General features: G+C 31.7%; 1 protein-coding gene across 1 annotated transcript in view; it reads right to left on the bottom strand.

Moving 5' to 3' along the window:
* The window catches only part of LOC133328779 (uncharacterized), a 48,989-nt gene extending 34,062 nt beyond the window's left edge, over positions 1 to 14,927 (bottom strand). The window contains exons 1-2 of the mRNA XM_061537324.1: positions 14,835 to 14,927; positions 9,641 to 9,724 (exon numbers count right to left, since the gene is read on the bottom strand). Coding sequence (XP_061393308.1) covers positions 9,641 to 9,724; positions 14,835 to 14,927 — 177 coding nt within the window. The remainder of the gene's footprint in view (positions 1 to 9,640; positions 9,725 to 14,834) is intronic.
* Between the last annotated feature and the right edge of the window lie 119 nt (positions 14,928 to 15,046).

Here is a 15,046-nt window from a genome sequence, read left to right as displayed (position 1 = left end):
TTGTGGCTGCACAAAATATTAAAAAAAAACACTCTTAAATCTATGGTGGTCCCCCTGATAGGTTTACCGAAGATATTCAAAATTTTCTGATAGTTGTTCATGAATGTCCATCATAAAATATCCTGACATCCACTCATTGTGAAAGTCCTCCACAAAATATATAAAAAATCTTCGCTTATTACTCTGAGAATCCTCTAAAAATATCATCGCTCATTGCTCAAAAATTCCTTCCAAAAATATTTATAAAAAGTTGTCTCTCTTTTTGGCTCTCTCTTTTTTAAAAATCACTCTCGTTTCAAAAATATTTTTTAAGCGGCAACTTCTATATTTATTCATTTTCTAAGATTTTAAGTAATTCGAACTTTATTTTCGATTATTTGAAAGATTGAATATTTCATGATCAGATACAAATATGCTACACTCTCAAATTCCTTCTCTCTCGCTCTCTCTTATCTTCTACTCTACTCTTATCCTGTACATTCACCACAAATGACTCGGACGACAGGTAGACAATAAAAATCATGAAACGAAAATTCGAAAGGAATTAATTTTTTCATTTTATTATCTTATTTCTTGTGTAAGAATATTTAAAAGAGGGGTTGGATTTTTCTATTGCTTCCATTCACATTTGAATCTTTGTGATTCATGTCTTTCACGATTTTGAATTTCAACCACTATCAATTCAGGTAAATTTTGGTTCCTGTCATTAAAATTATAGAGGTTATGTTGTGAAAACATATGTCTTTGGGTGGTTCTGTTTAGTTTTCAAATTAATTCATGTGTAGAGAAAGGACAGTGGACAACAATGTGAGGGGTCACTTTCCTATAAAACATAAGGGAGGGTGTCTTTTTTTAATGTTAGTTTATTTTGAGGATTCTTTTCGAATTTCATATTTGAATGCTTAATAACAGAAATGGAAGTGCATTAGAAATTTTGTGTAGAAGAAACAGGTACAGTTTCGTCAATTTGGATTTATTTTAAATTTGTGGTCATTTGTTTTTAAGAGGGGATTTTTACTTTAAGATTAAAAAAAATATTGGAAATGTTTGGGAAAATGTTAGATCGAAGATATTTTAAAAATCATCTTGGCTTTTGTACGATAGATGAGAGTAACCAAAGGCTTTGGAAGGCCAATAATGTGTCATAGCTAGATCAGCAGTTGTTTTGAGAATGTTAGGTCCTATACAATTTCTACAAGACCTTATGAAATTAAGAGAATAAATTATTTACCCAAAGAAAAAATTCGATCCACCGTCTTTAAAAGCCCTGCCTATGCTACACCCTTTTTTCTGCCGGTACTAAATTTCTCAATGTCTTGCAGTTTCTATCTATTGGCTTCAGTTGCAAACGTTTGACGGCTGGTGATAAGATATTAGCTGTGATACCTACCACGGGCTAATGTGAAAGGCAATGACCAGTAGTTGCCAATAGGCAAATACGATGGCATATTTAGTTTTCTATGCAATGTGGTGGCTGACTCCAAATGCCAACTAACAGATTTTTAGTTTTGCATTTTGCCATTTGTTGTTGTTGTCTGCCCGAGCTAAATGACAGCAAAATGTGGGTAGAGTTGGTGTTTGCCCCAAAGGGGTGTGTAACGAATGGGCCAAGTAAGATTTGTTGTGGCCAAGCACAAAAGCTAATACATGGAAACATTTAAAACAATTGCCTTTTTTCTGTGAGTCTGACTACTTATTTGAGGAAATTTAGAAAAAAAACAAGCCAATCTGCAGCCGTGGCAATTGACAAACCAGCAATTGGACATAATATCTTTTGTTGTTTTTCCTGTGCTATGTTAATACAGCATGGTGGGTTGTTGTACTTAGAGTTTAAAATCCTCTTAAATATTTTTCTTTTAATTTTATAAGCGTCTAAACAGCATAAATATGTCCGAATATGTCCATAACTTAACTTCAATCAAACAGCAAACAGTTATTTGTACGCATGTTTTAGCCATATTTATTGACTTGGCTTCGAAAGAAGGAGAAAAATACGCCCGTCCGTCCATCATGGGGGAAAATATGAAAACTTGTTCGTCTTCTCTTTTTGTTTGGTTTTTCATTTCATTGCATTAATGTTAACAATTTTAGCACATTTGTCAATAGTTTGTTTGGGTGTGATATGTTTTTTTGGGTGTATGTTTTTGAGTGATGAAAGAAAATTTCAAGACACAGTGGAATCTGTAGGAAAAAAATGGTTTAAAAATTCAAGTTTACTGTGTTAATGGACTTTTAAAAATGTAAAATTTCATATCATTTTGAAAGTTCTAAAAAACTATCCATAAATACTCTCTTATTTTTTAAATAGTCATTAAAAAAAATATTTTTATAAAATACATAAAAAATCTAACCTTGATGTCATCAAAATATTAAAGAAAAAAAATACTTTTACAAAACCTAGATTAGCGTTTGTATACTCTTTCAGAAAATATTCATTAAATTGTTTGAAAAAACGCTTAAAAATATTTTAATTTTTTTCAATCCAGGCTTGAAAGTTTTTTAACCCTACGGTCAATAACCAAAAAAGTATACGTAGATCAATAACCGTGGTACATTTGTACCCATTCAAAGATAGCTCGGTAACTCATTAAAAAATTGGACTATCGTGAGGTTTTTTGTTTTAAATTAGTCTATACGGATCTGATCTAGATGTAGGAACTCAAAATTATATATACATTAAAATAATATATATTTAAATCCATGCTTAAATGATAATCTATCTGAAAAAATCATAGTAAATTCGTTATGGCTTTCGAATGTGTTAAGCTTTTTTAGTTATTTTTTTATTGGGATCTTATTTAGGTGTTCCTCAACACCTCTGCAAATTTTTGTGGCCCTAGACAACATGGGACCATCAGGGCGACTCGTGGAAGTCAGAAACTACGTTAGTTTTCCTTTGGTATACAGGGACTAAAACAATTAATATTGAGAATTATTCACATTTTATGGGTTTAGAGATTGTGATTGACGCATTTTTAACATTATTTAATACTTTAAAACATTATTTAATGATAGTTTATATATGTACGCCAATTTAGGATTGTAATCAATCAGACTAATTCGATTATGGAAAAAGTTTCAGGGCCAATATAAAGAATAATTGGAAAATTAGGACAATAATCATTGTTTTTGTCCCTGTATGCCAAGGGAAAACCAGGGTAGTTTCTGACTTCCACGAGTCGCCCTGATGGCCCCATGTTGTCTAGGGCCACCAAAATTTGCAGAGGGGTTGATGAACACCTAAATAAGATCCCAATAAAAAAATATCTAAAAAAGCTTAACCCATTCGAAAGCTATAACGAATTTACTATGATTGTTTTAGATAGATTATCATTTAAGCATGGATTTAAATATATATTATTTTAATGTATATATAATTTTGAGTTCCTTCATCTAGACCAGATCAGTATAGACTAATTTAAAACAAAAAACCTCAAGATAGTCCAATTTTTTAATGAGTTACAGAGCTATCTTTTGATGGGTACAAATGTACCACGGTTATTGATCTACGTAGGTAATAACTTTAAAAAATTGTAAAAATTATATATATATGGAAAAAATTTATAATTTTTTTCTTCGATTATGTGTGAAAATACCTCAAGAATGATTCCACAAAATTTGATCCAAATATCTCCATAATTAAAAATTTTACAGCAATTTTATTCAAAAAAAGGTACAAATGTACCCGGTTATTGACCGTAGGGTTAATCAAGGCTTAAAAATTTCATTTTAAAAAATCCATGCCAATACATTTTTTTGAAATCCGGGCTTAAAACAATATTTTAAAAATTCCAGGCAAAAACAAATATATTTAAAAATCTAGGCTTGAAAATAGTTTTTTTGGAAGACGTTCCTGAAAAATATATATTAAAATTCAGGCTTATTGCTGCGATATTCCCAAAAAATATATTATTTAAAATATATTTTTTTAATTATTTGGGTGTTTTGGAAAAAAAATATCCAGGCTTGAAAATTTTTTTTTAGAAAATCCAGGTTTGAAAAAAATATATTTTTTAAAAATCTTTGCTTAGATATTCCTTAAAAAATATTAAAAAAATACATTTTCCATGTTTATTGATTGATAATCCTTGCATTTCTTTAAATGCACTCTCGGTTTACTGATACTCCATCTGGAAATATTCTTTAAAATCTACACTTAATACTCTGATACTATTTTTTTTTAAATCCAAGCTTGATGTTTTTAAAAAGAAAAATTATTGTTTTTAAACCAGACTTGAAAAATATTTTTTTAGAAAAGTCAGGGTTGTACAAATATTTTTAAGAAATCCATCCTTGAAAAATATTTTTTTTAGAAAATTCAGGCCTGAAAAAAATTTTAAAAATCCAGGCGCGAAATATATTCGAAAAAAAGGAAAATATATTTTTAAATTAAGGCTTATAGGTTTGATATTCCTTAAAAATAATTTTTTTGATTGATAGTCCTTGCATTTTTTTCAATTCACGCTTAGTTTTCGGATACTCCTTCAGAAAATATTCTTTAAAATCTACACGTAGTACTCTGATATTAGTTTTTATCCCAGCTTGACGTTTTGAATGATTTTGAAAAAGTCATCGATAAAAACGGTGCACCAAGCAAAAATACTCTTCAAAAATCCTGTCTTTGTATTGCTTGAAAAAATATTATTCAAAACTTTGACATATTTTTTTAATAGATCGATTGCATTAGGACCCACCGTTTTTATTTCCATTAATATAATTCCAGCTACACACCTAACCCCCTACTCCCTTAACAAATCTATAAACTTTAAAAACATGTACTCTTTTTTTGTATTTTTTTACTATGCGCACAAACTTTTTCTCATTTACTGCTTATTTTTTATGACAATTTTTTCTTCTTCGTTTGGAGACTACCAGCAGCAGCAGCAGCGCACCAACATCACATTCTCATCAACGTCATGACCGTCATCATTAGCGTCAACGCAAAATGGGAAAACTAACAGTGTTTTTCACTTAACTTTTTTTTCAGTTTGGTGTAATTGATTTTTTGTGCTTTGCGCTTGCTGAGTTTTTTTTATTAAACGCATACGATTTTTTCTCAAAGATTTCCAGTTGAACCTCTTTTTTTGTCGTGGTGGGCATGCAAGCCTAACTTAGCTGGCTACTGACAAACTGACTGACTGGTCACAATTTGCCATGGTTGTTGATCATGAAATCCTAATAAAATCTCATAACATGGTAATGATGCCCGCCCGGTTTGTTGTTGTTGTCCATCCATTCAATTGCTATATTAAACGGGAGGCTAAATAAAAAAAAAACAACTTTCACATTAACATATGGGGTGACCATGGTTAAACGGACGCGGACCTACTGTTCGTTCGTCCGTCTCGGTAATTTCCAATGTATCGATTCTCTTTTTTATCAAATTTGATTTGCTCATTTTTAGGTTCCATAGGCTATTAATTAATTAGATTTGAAGAAAAAAAACGTGAAACTGAGACATAAAAAGTAAATGTTTTCTGCCTAATCAGGCATTAACCAAGATTTTTATTTGGCTGGTCACTGAGATTTTGTTCGAAATTTATTTGAAATAATTTTAATGACAGTTATCGATTGTGGCTAATGCAACAAGATACATTTGTTTGATATGTTTTCTTTGGGTGTAGCCTGAATTGGAAACGTGCAATGGCTTTCTTGAAGTGATACAAAAAACAAATCACGACATTTTTCCGATAAATTGTCAATTTGGTTTGTGGTTATATTTTAATTAAATGAAATTGTTTAACAACAAAAGGAAAATAATATGCATATCTAAAATGGGAGGATGTTTGGGGCTTACTTAAGCACATCCGTAAGAAAACTTCGATAAAAATAGTTTCTTCAACATCTCGGAACATCTTGAAATATTTGTCGGAGACCCCATAAAGATATGAATATACACTTTACCTTTCAGATTAAAATACTATGTCCATCCATGAACTCATAGGAGTGATTTTGAATAAGAAACGTATCGACCCACATTTTCGTATCGCCGTCTTCGTAAAAAAATGTGTGTTTGTTCATTGTTTTGATTTTAAAGGCCACTCCCCATTTAAGGCTAAAAGATCCCGCACGTTTAAAGAATTTCTAATGGTCCTAGGAGCATGTTCCAACAGAAAGGTCTGCAAATCGTCATTCTATGTTTTTGAAGGCAAAAACGTTAAATATAGGTCCATGTTTTAAAATGGAACTAGATCCTATATTAGGTTGTTTCAAAGCCTACGACTCAAGCTTTTCTATAAGATGACCTCTAGCCCTTCTATAAGAAAACCTCCAGCTCTTCAATAAGAAGTAATTTCATGGTCTTAGGCGCTTTTTCAAGCTGAAGTGGCTGAAATTGGTTATCAGGGTTCTTGCTGGGTAAAAAAGAACTTTTTCATAGAATTTTTTTAAGTAAAGTTCAATGATTTGATATTGCCAGTCCCATATAAAATATCTAGTTCCATTGTAGGTACTTTGATGATCTAAGTCACATTTTCCAACCGATGTGGATGTAATTTATTATTCCGGATACACATTTTCTTAGCATATGATACCCTATACAACTACCACGGAACACTAACTTTATACGGATCTATATTCCGTGCCTGGGCAATATTTCGCAATATTTGCACCCTCCTGTACGATTAGAAACTCTTACCCTGGCATATTTTCGTAATATTTTTTCCGGTGTGAAGATTTACGCCATAAGATTCAAATTTTGTCAGTTAACACAGGAAGTCTTGGTTAATTTGACTATTGACAGCTCTTCGAATTATTTGGCCACATTCCCTTTCCCATGTGATGTTCGGCTTATTATTGTGGCCTATAGAGCGACTTAAAAAAACTCACAAAAACTGAGCTTTTGATCCATTTCATCCTCTAATTATCATGTGATTTTAGGCTTCGTCTTTGACCGTAACCGGAACTATGTGTAAAATTTGAAATCGATTGTAATGGTATTCGGAATAGGTAGATATCTGTAAACATTTACGTATAACTCCCACATTCGAGAACATACAACAATATAATTGGTATATATTTTTTCTTTCACATTTTGAATTTTGTAGAAAAACCTTCGCCTAGTTTCATGACCAAGGCATCTCTTAATGTTTTCAATTTCTTCAATACCATTTTTTAATTATAATCAAATATTTGATATTTTTCATTACATTTGTCTCTTTTTTTCCTCTCTCCCATTCATGGATTTAAGCTTTTGCAGTTTTTACTATGATTAATTGTGTACAAAAAAAAGAAAAACTTCAACTATTGTTGATGTTCATTGACTCGGTCTTGTGTTCGAAATCAATTCATCTTTCACTTCAATATTACGCGGATGTTAAACTTTCCTTTTTTTAGCAGACAAAGAAATAAAGAAAGACAAAACGCAAAAATGAAATATGTTTCATTATAGCATCAGAGAGATTATGAAATAGATTTTTTATTACTTTTTTTCTTGAAATACTTTTTTTGCACTCTTTGTTTGATGAAATTAATTTTTATTGTGGGTCATCAACATGGTGTTTAAACAGTTTTTACATTTGTCTGTAATTTTTGGTTTGTATTTAATTACAAGCGAAATGTTTGCTACATTTTTATTTTTTTTTAGTATTTGTAATTTAAAATTATGTAACAAATATGGAGCATTTGTTTTTCATATGAAAGTAAAAAAAATTAAACTCGTGTATACTTAGCTTCGGTTTTGAACCCAACCCAACCTAACCCAACTTTTCTTCATTGCAAGATAAGATTTTAAGAACATAAAATTTCACATAACGCCTTTGGGAAGTAATCAATAATCACAATTTAAATAATTGTGACATATTTGCATTTTAATTACAAATGTCAGAAATGGGAAACAGAGAAAAAGGTGCGCCACAGAAGATCAGCCATAAAATATTTCCCATCAAAACAAAATAAACTTTCAATTTCATATATAAAATTATGAAATAAATAATTAATTTATTTGCTCACATACAAAGATGTTTAGTATGTGAAAATATTCACATATAAAAAATATTCATTGAAAACACCTGCATTTCAAATCCCTCCATGCACAACAGAGCTACTACATTTGACGAGAGATACGGAGGAGGCCAATACTTGAAATGTAAATGGAATTCCTAAGTAAATACATATGTACAAATTTATGATGACTAACAATACAACACACATACAACGTGTCATGCATTTTTAGTATTGTTGTTGTTGCTGCTGCTTGTTTGTTTTTTCTTTAGTTTAAATAAGGTTAATTTTGTAATAAATAAAATTCAAATTCAATATAATTGCCAACTTGAATAAGTCAAGCAAGCCACAATTACGATTTGTTTTGTGAATTCTTTATGGCCATCCATCCATCTATCCATTGATCGCTGATAAGTCCGGTGAACATGAAATGACCATATCCGTTCATAAGAAATGTAAGTGATTTTTTTGTTTTCATTGTATTCACCAAAACGTGACTTAGTCACTTTCTTTTATGTTATGGAATGTGTTGTAGATATTTTTTACGCTTATTGCAGTGGCCGATGGTATTTAGTGTATTTTAACTAATTGATAAGATATTTGTTTAGGTAGTAGGAGTCATTGGTAATGACTGACTAATATCCTTTAGTCCCAAATGACAACATAATGATTTTTATTAGTAGTTAATGTTTAAAGAAACTAATATTTATTTTTTTTTAGTTTTAAAGCAGAAACTATTTTAAATAAAAAATGAGGTATTGCAAAAAAAAAGAGTATACATTCTATGAGAAAGGAAGGACTTCCTATAAAATGGGTTTCAATATTAAAGAAGGAAATGTGTTTATTAATAGAATAGCAGAACACTTATAAGAAAACCAAAATGTCGCATTCTTAAAGTAGAACAGAAGCTACTCTTTTTATACAGTAATAGAAGATCTAGTAATAGATAAGTAGAGCTTATTTTTCAGTAAATATATGTACTGAAGTTCTTCTCATAGTAGATTAGGAAGTATTTTTTTCATAGAGGAATACTTATAGAAAATCAAAAGATTTCTTTATAACCGGAATGTCTTCTTATAGAGAAGAAAGAAAAAGAAAGGGCGAAAACATCTTTCGGTCGTGCCGAACATTTTATAACTAAAATATCTTTAAGATACGGAAGTATCAAATTACAGACATGAAATTATAAATTAAAAAATCTCTCGGGACCTTCAAAATATTGGAAAGGAAGGGCCATTATATGTGGGTTATGTAATACACGGGCCTACATTAACTATTTTCAGGGAGTAACCCACCATGTACCCGCAATGCTAAGATTCAGTTACTTCGGCTGGAAAGTGTGTCAAATGTTTAAAATGATGCTGAATATACATTATATGAGGATAATGTCAGAATATGAACCTATATTAAAAATTCTGAAATGTTTTTTAACCACAAAGAAATCGGATTGCCATATTTCTGCTAATTTAATTGGAATAGACCATGAAGACATTTCAAAGTGGCGGAACCAATATATGATGGCTATGTTAAAATATGCACATAATTATCAATATAGGATCTATATTGATAATTATGTGCATAGATGCTTGGATTGCCAAATTCATTTCAATTGGAAAATTGACCACATGGTAACATTAAAACATATAATGGGTCAAGGTCAAAACATGGACCTGTATTGAAAATTTTCTTACTTACTTACCTGAATTTCAGGCGGTCTTTTGCGCAGTTTTTCCAATTTGAAAGACCATATTTTCTTAGAGTAAGTTTTTTCCCCGCCAAGAACCTGGAATGACAAATTATTGTCACATAGATTGGAAAATGTTCCGCCCATTAAAATTCTTTACATCGGGCCGGAACTTCATATAAGCATAATGTGAATGCAGGTCAAATCGGATATTCAATTCGCTTCAAGCTACAAGTTAATGAAATATTGACCCCTCGTGGGGAAGGTACCAGAAATTTGTCATCTTTACCAGAAGGAGTGTACCGATATTCCCCATCTTCGAACTCGAACTAAGTTTGGAATGAATATAAAGATGTGCAATGTTTGAATAAAATCGATTAATCCCTTCCAGAATTATCGTAAGCACCAGCCTGACGGACGGACATTTGTAAATCGACTTGAAATTGTTTGAAACGTTCAAAGGAACATAGGGTCTAAAACCAATATTTCGATGAGACAAAGTATAACCATAAGGAGGAGGGTATAAATGTGCCTAGGATTATTGAAATACATAAAATATGGCCAAGCCGGGCCTATATAAAATATGGAACAATATAAAAAAATTGTACAGGTTCGTGTTGCGATAAGTTTACAGTCACTTCCTTTGGAAATGTGCCTAGAATCATCAAAACTATTTTAATGAGGACTTTTAAACGGGACTATGTTTGGGGGCTATCGTAACAGATGTCTGTTATCTTTCAAGAACTCGAAATGCAAAAATGCAAAATTATATCTAAAATATTCCGACCTCTATTTTGATCTAAGCACAGGGAAACTTTTTGTGGTGTAAAAAGTAAAAAAGAAATATATATCCGTTTCACATTATTGCAATTAACGGTATTACCGATCCCATGGTACCAGTTTTTTTTTATCAATTTTTTTCTTAACTTCCTTAGAACACCATCTAATAAATATTTATTAACTAAATTAAATATAAATTCTCAGCTGTTTCTGTCCATTGATTAAATAAACACACATTTTTACAATACAAGTTTCGAACTCTCTTAATTAAATACTTTAGTCACCACACCAGTATCTATCTATTCATCGGTACTCTCTTCGCAGTCTATTATGGTGTAAACATGACAATATTTGTATTACGAATTGTTTGTCTGTTTGTCGGTCGGTCTACACAATAACATATTGACACAAATGACATACTTATTTAACTAGTCCGACCGACAATGCATTTCACACTTTTTGAAAAGACCGCAATGGTTGGATGGATGGATGGATCGATGGATGAATGGAGTGCAGCGGTTCGAGTATGGGAGGGAGACATGCCAACAAATTAGTGTTAAATTTAATTTAATGTTGTCAATTGTTAAGACATTTCGAAATCAATTTTCATTCATATTTAATTTAATTTGAAAGATAGCGAGGGGATTTCTTTAACTACTAAGGAGTATGTGTATAATTCAGTAAAAAGAAATTTGTTATGACAAGTTTTTAATTTTCTTGTATTTTTTATCTTTTCAGGTATGTCTTCAATTCAATAAAGATAGATATCGTAAGTAAAACTATTTGAGTAATAGTAAGAAATTGAACATCTTTCTGGCACTATTACAATTATACAATATTTAATGGTATATTGCATCTTAATATTAAATGAGGTGTTTTCAAATAGGCCACAACCCGACTCCCTTTCAGAAAACGACTCCGTCCGACAATAGGCTGTTTCAAAATGCCTCGTAGCCATCATATATATAATTTAGCCGCCTACACAACATTGATTGATTTATTAGATACACAATTTATTAAGTAGATGCCATTTGTTATGGGCAAACAGTTATTACTCTTCTTGTGTGATTTTTCCCAATAACACCCTTTAATGTTATTCATGTTTTACGGTCCCCTTGGATATTGCCATTATGCTTATAATCCCACATAAATAATGTTTTGTTATCACATTTATTATTATATTCAACATTACAATCAGATAATATCTATGTTTAATAGCGTATTTTCCATAAGCTTGAACTTCGGAACACCTGTTCAAATTGAATCAGTTCAAAATAATATTTAAAAAACACAATAACAATTGCACACATACTCCTGAAGCTTTAAATGTGAAAAAGTATTGCGGAGTAATAAAATAATTAACACTGACATCTTGTAGTTTTCTGTGTCACTAATGCAGCAACAACAGCCGCAGTCGCAGCCTTTGTGCCGCCAGCTATTCTGACTCTTTATTTGCCCATCTGTCATCCAAACAACTATTTTCGCGTTGCATGAGACAATAGGAGCAGCAACTATTCCACATGTGTGTTGCTACTTGTATTCAGTGTAACGTACTTCATTTTGGCACAACTCCATCATGGAGTGTGATTGGGAGGTAGTGGGCACAGTGGGATAATTTAACGAAATTTATTAGGAAGACAAAATTTGGAATATTAGTATATACTCTCATGAAAAGAACCTCAACATATTCGACGGATATCTCATAGAGTATATTATAGATCAAAATAAATTTCGAAATCTATTTAATCATGTCTGTCTGTTGCAATCACGACTGCTACTTTTTTGGTATGATGCTTGGTGTTGGAAATACGATATATGGATCCCCGATAAAACGATACCGGTAAATGTTCGGTATTTTGAAGGTTTTTTCTAACTGAATTGACTGCAGTTTGGCATTTCTGTTTCTTGGAGGATGAAAAACATCTGATCACTTTTTGCATAAAGATCCGGCCGTAATTTAACATTCCAATACTTATCGAAATAAAATGTACAATGTTTTTGGAAACTACAATCCATGTCTGGATAAAGAACCTCCTTATTTTTCAGCGTGCTTATCGGTCGAAAATAGAATGGTTTCTTAAAAATACTTTCCCTAGGTCCGCCATTTTGAAATTTGAAATTGTTGTCATTTTAAAGAACCGAGGTCAATAATTCTATTTCATAACAATGATTTGAAAGTTGATTTTCTTCTAAAAATCCATTTCATGGAGGTTCGTAACACCTGCTTTATTTGTTTAGAATAATATATTCTGTGAAAATTTATATTTAGATCCTCACCGTTCAATTTTCATCGAAAATTTGTCTTGAAAATCGGCTACTCATATTTTGAAAACGCCAAGTTATTCCAGAATACCCCATTGGTTTTAGTTATAGTCCACACTGGATCGCTTGAATAGAATAGATTAATCGTATAGAATCGATTACCATTGAACTTTATCTTCCTTTCGATCTCAAAATTGTATATGGAAACTTGGCCGGACCATATATTCATATTCAATATATTCACAAATATATATATATATTTTTTTTTACACATAAATCTTAGTTCATTTGACCCGAAACATATTGACCAATTATCGTCAGTCTTGGCCATCCTTGCCCGCTCAGGTATTTGGATAGTATTCCTATATTTCCTTGTAATTTCGTGAAGACGGACCACAAATGTTTTATTAAAAATGCTCTCCTATTGACCCCTGTACAGGTATTAAAGTACTGTTAATTAGGAGTTCTTCAAAATATTGTTTGGAATTAGAAAAAGTCCAGTCTTATCGGTTTTTCAATGTCCCTCCAAATTAGTTTATTTCAGGACCCACTGTATATGTTAACACAAATTACAAACTTATCATGCGAGCTGTCGGAAAACCCGCACCTTTCGCTACACTCCATATAAATTGTCGCCGTCATTATGCCAAATAAAATTGAGTCATACCCCCAAAGCGCAATTGCAGGAGAGAATTGAAAAAAAATTGAAGGAAATTAAAGAAAAAATACACATATTAACTGCATCAAATCGGTGGTGGTGAAACGCAACATTATTACCCAAAAACCGCAAGCATAGAGATACAGACTTTGGCGGTAGGTTGCTGACTGGATGGTTGGGTTGGTTGGCTGGCTGGCAACCACCCAATCAGACCAAGTTAATGATAATTGGGCGTTATGGTGGCAGCCGACAAAGAAACACTTGACACACTCACACACAACACAGCACACTCAGTCAGTCAGTATTGCATATGACATACGACACAATGTAAATGCAGCATTGCAAAGCAAACGTGACGCATTATCGTTGTTGCAACAAGTGCCGCAGCCATGGCGAGGCAGGTCAAATTGCATGCAGCAGTTCCGAAAGAGTGTGTGTGTGCTCGAGGTGCCATACCTGTTTTTGGTTTGTCTGTTTTAGCTAATGATTTAACAAATTAATTATGATTTACATGTAAGCGAAATTTTAGATTAAGACACACACATCGACAGAGAACAAACATTCATATTAGCGACATGCATACTAATTTGTTTATGACCCGCAATATAGCCGGAATGCTACAAGAGTAAATGACCACACCGCGTCCTCCTTTATTGCATTTGTTGTCTAATAGCCAAACTTTCCGTTTTCCCTTTTCATCTACTAAGTGCAATTTAGTTAGTTAGTCAGGTACTTGTTTGTTTCTATTTGTTTTAAGGGTTAGGCTAGTCTTCAGTTTGTCTTCAGTCGTCATCCAACAATTTTCATAATTTCAGACATAATTCAACTGTCTTTGCGTGATCATTATTTTAACCGTTTTGTGTCGTCTTAGTCGTCGTTGTCATATTTTTTCTGTTTACTTGATTCGTGCAGTTAATTTCGTAAAGTTGAAAGAAAGAAAAAAGGCTTAAAAAATAAAATAATAATTGAAATAAAAAATACTACTTAAAAGATCAACAATAGCTTTTCCTTGTTACTCCATGCTGTTGGTTCTTATTATATTTTGCTAATTTATTAGTGTTTTTTATATATATGTGTGTGAGTGTAATTTTCATGTAAACAATGGCTTATGAGATAAGTGTTTAAAAAATAATAGGAAGAAACCATTGGAATAAAGATCAGAATATATAAATATTGGTAAGTTTTGCTCGTATCAAAGTAATTCAGCCAAAATGTTGATAGTTAAAATAAGAACTAAACTTTTTTATAAAAATAATGAAAATTTGAACCTCTGAGCTGTCCTAAAAATTATTTGATTTTTAAATAAAATTAATGTTTAACCAATTAAAGTAGTAACCTTTTTAATAACCCTCTCATCATCTTCCTCTGCAAATGTGCGTGATGACATATTTATTTTCTGTTTGTTTTTGTTAATCATATTTTTTTTTTGTTTTTTGCTTTTGCTAAGTACTTCGTCTCAGTTTGTAAAACAATTATTGTCTACATTGACTGTAGAGTACTACTACATACCGTTCGTTGTTCCCTCCGATTTTTACCCGCAGTTATATTGTCCACATAATAATTGGAAGCGTCATCACGGGCATTGTGACGGTACTGATTCATAAATAGGTTTATTCACCTCTCTTAGATTTTTTGTTGTGTTTTATTTATTTGTTTTGTTTTCTTTTTCTCCTCCACTGGTTCATAACTTTAAAATCGGTTTTACGTTATGATATGCTGCT

The sequence above is a fragment of the Musca vetustissima genome, unplaced genomic scaffold, assembly GCF_032173495.1.
Source record: "Musca vetustissima isolate MV318-11 ecotype Yass unplaced genomic scaffold, APGP_CSIRO_Mvet_v1 utg12772, whole genome shotgun sequence".
NCBI classification, from domain to species: domain Eukaryota; kingdom Metazoa; phylum Arthropoda; class Insecta; order Diptera; family Muscidae; genus Musca; species Musca vetustissima.
The sequence above is the reverse complement of the archived record's forward strand: the minus strand, read 5'-3'. Positions and strand labels throughout refer to the sequence as shown.